This window comes from Plectropomus leopardus, unplaced genomic scaffold (genome assembly GCF_008729295.1).
Source record: "Plectropomus leopardus isolate mb unplaced genomic scaffold, YSFRI_Pleo_2.0 unplaced_scaffold53411, whole genome shotgun sequence".
Classification (NCBI taxonomy): Eukaryota; Metazoa; Chordata; class Actinopteri; order Perciformes; family Serranidae; genus Plectropomus; species Plectropomus leopardus.
The window spans coordinates 1-728 of NW_024658647.1; the positions used below are offsets into that span (position 1 = coordinate 1).

The window sequence follows — 728 nt, forward strand, 5'->3', positions numbered from 1 at the left end:
AATTAGAATATTTAATAAAAATATAAAAAAAGTTTCAGGAAAAAAATAAAATAAAATATATGAAACAAATAATTATTTTATTTTCAGCATGTTTTGAGTCATTTTTTTTCCTTTTTTTTGTTCTGTTATATTTTTATTTTCAGGTAATTTTCTCGTAACTATTTTTTAACTAGTTTCTTGCTGATTTTTGGGCCTTGTCTTGTTAAGTTTCTCCTCATGTTTTTGAAAGAAATCCAGAAATCAAACCAGTTGTTTCAGGTTTCAAAGGCTGAGCGTCTACATCACCATGACAGTTTGTCTTCAGACAGCGCCGGCTCTACTTTCTGTGAGTTTTAGCGTCGATTCTTACTTTGTCTCCTCCATGTTGTAGTTCAGCGGGTCGTTCTCCGTCTCTGCGTCTGGAAGTCCGTTGGTGGAAAGTTGGTTTTGGACGCTGCCTGGAGGGGTGGTGACCTCTTCACCCTCCATGAGAGCAAGTGCGATTTCATCCTCTGCTACCACTGAAAACACAAACAAAAACCCCAAACGCGTGTCTTTACACTTGTTTCCAGCCCTTTTTTGCTCCAGTTTCATTTAAAAACTTTTCTTCCACCTGTGGGTGTAATTCACTTTTTTTAGTCTCTCTGCACGCTCACCTTGGTTGTCGAGCTTCTGCAGGCGAGGCAGGCAGCGCAGCACAGTGAGGCGATACCGGCTGGAGTCGGTGCCACAGCAGGGGTTCTCCGCCA

At 40.9% G+C, this 728-nt stretch overlaps 1 protein-coding gene across 1 annotated transcript; it reads right to left on the bottom strand.

Moving 5' to 3' along the window:
- Positions 1–349: 349 nt before the first annotated feature.
- On the bottom strand, positions 350–723 carry LOC121939628 (cilia- and flagella-associated protein 410-like; the record flags this gene model as incomplete). Its single annotated transcript, XM_042482627.1, has 2 exons — positions 350–500; positions 636–723. Coding segments are annotated over 2 exons (239 nt in total), but the record flags the coding sequence as incomplete, so codon positions are not given.
- Between the last annotated feature and the right edge of the window lie 5 nt (positions 724–728).